Source organism: Pundamilia nyererei, unplaced genomic scaffold (genome assembly GCF_000239375.1).
Source record: "Pundamilia nyererei isolate P.nyererei 1_Seehausen unplaced genomic scaffold, PunNye1.0 scaffold00805, whole genome shotgun sequence".
NCBI lineage: Eukaryota > Metazoa > Chordata > Actinopteri > Cichliformes > Cichlidae > Pundamilia > Pundamilia nyererei.
In genome coordinates, this window is record NW_005188206.1 from 50847 (window position 1) to 52960 (window position 2114).

Below are 2114 nucleotides of genomic sequence, written 5' to 3' on the forward strand. Positions count from 1 at the left end.
TTTGTGTATTAATACGAAAACAACAGACATATAAATTCAATTGTGTAATTTAACTGATCTAGGTAGCTCTGTTTTGGAAGTTCAGTTAACGCTAGAAATGTGTTTTGGAGTTTGTACGTGTTTCGTCTCTAGTGGCCCCCATAAATATTTATATATAAACATACGTAAAGAAAACCACGTTTTTTTTTACAATACTAATTCCTTTTGTGCATAATTTTATATTGTTGTTGATAATTAATTAATTAAAGCAACAAAACAACCTGAAGAGCCGGTTGGGAGCTGAAAGAGCCGGCTGTTTTTAGTGAGCCGAGCCAAAAGAGACAGTTCTCTAAAAAGAGCCGAAAATCCCATCACTAGTAGAAACAACATTCAGACTTTAAAATGCTCTCAAATTATTTGGTTACTCGTGTGTAATTTGCCTTTTTCATATCTTTTACTGTTTTCATCTAATCCTGCTTTAGGTTTTTAGGCATCATTGTGATTTTTCAGAAAATAAATGCGTTGCTATGGTTGCTATGCATTTAACTTTCAGTGGCTCACTGGACCTTTCTGAATCTATTCTTCATGTCCAAAAAAAGTTATAGATTTATAGAGTTATAGATTTCTGTCAAACACAAAGTCTGAAAACTCTCCATAGAAACACAATGGAGATGCTGCTTGAAATCCGAGCTGTAATTCTCTAACAGGAGGCATTTTCGAATTGTCATATCTCCTAAACGAAAGGATGTGAAAACGTTGGTGTATTCAAATTGAGGAGATTTAGACTGATTGACTGGCAAAGGAACACACAGGCCACTCCATGCTCTATGTGTGTGTGTGTGTGTGTGTGTGTGTGTGTGTGTGTGTGTGTGTGTCTGTTTGTTTGTCTGCGTTTATGTTTGCGTGCATGTTTGTACACATTGTTTGCTGGACGTGGGTTATGTGTCTCTGCGTTTCTGTGTGTCAGCATTGTTAAGCATGTAATGTTTACCTTATTTTAACTTATCTCCTGGCTGTTTCTTCTTGCTTTTCTAAAGTTTTTTCCCATTTTTGAGTTGAAAAGTAGTTCTGAGGAAACTTGAGCTTTTTTCAGCTGGCCATTTTGCTTTTCCAAGATTTCTGGTAAATTATAGCATTTCTCCTGCTATTTTACATTCTACTAAGTTATACTATTATATTATTGTATATTAAGTTATACTGTTACACTCTTTCTGCCAAGTTATGTTTGTCCTAAATATTAACATTTCTGCAGAATTACAATACTTCTGCTATGTTGTACTATTTCTGATAAGTTTCTTCTGAGTTACTGGATTATTTAATAACTGGAGTTATTACAATTTCAACAACTTTTCAACTAGTGATTTCAGCATCTTCAGCTATTTTCAGCTGTTTTCAGCAGACAGTTTCCGCCTTACAACATTCACACAGCATTTTAGCAGGAAATGCAATTTTTCTAGTGTGTGTTAACATTTACTTGTGTGTGTAGGGTAACAACAGACTGACCTTTAATTTGATCCTTCATGTCTTCAGAAGCATGGCTGGACTTTTCTTCCTCTGTTTTCAGGTTGTTGGGCTCTGAGCGCTTCATGTCTATCGACTCTTGCTCAGTTTCTTCCTCTCTGCATGTAATCACTGTGTAGTTCTCACTGTCACCAGCAGGAGTGTCCAAATGCTGATACACTAACTCACTGCTGATATTGAACACTGTTGTCTTTACATGAGGACAAGTATCTGCGGGGATAATAATAGTAATACTGATAATATTAATAATGGTCTTACGTACAGACCTCACATTATTTCATGTCTTTCTGCTGTAGCAAAAAAAGCATAAAGCTGACTTTTACCTCCTGCAACAATCTGCTGACAGTCATGTCTGCAGGCAGAAGATGGTGCTGACGGAGGGTCGTTTACTTCCTCACAGTATAGCTCAACAACTAAATCTTCATCATTGTTTTCCTTTTACAAATGATGATAAAACAAGAAAAAAAAACACATATGAATACTAGAGATGGCACGATACCACTTTTTTATGTCCGATACCGATACCGATATCATAAATTTGGATATCTGCCGATACCGATATGAATCCGATATAGTGTTTTTTAATCAACAAAACTGTTTTTTAAAATATCTTG

At 35.7% G+C, this 2114-nt stretch overlaps 1 protein-coding gene across 1 annotated transcript in view; it reads right to left on the bottom strand.

The window, feature by feature from the left end:
* The window catches only part of LOC102204967 (up-regulator of cell proliferation-like), a 46880-nt gene extending 45313 nt beyond the window's left edge, over positions 1-1567 (bottom strand). Inside the window, exon 1 of the mRNA XM_013908017.1 lies at positions 1483-1567. Within this exon, the coding sequence (XP_013763471.1) occupies positions 1483-1567 (85 nt within the window). The remainder of the gene's footprint in view (positions 1-1482) is intronic.
* Between the last annotated feature and the right edge of the window lie 547 nt (positions 1568-2114).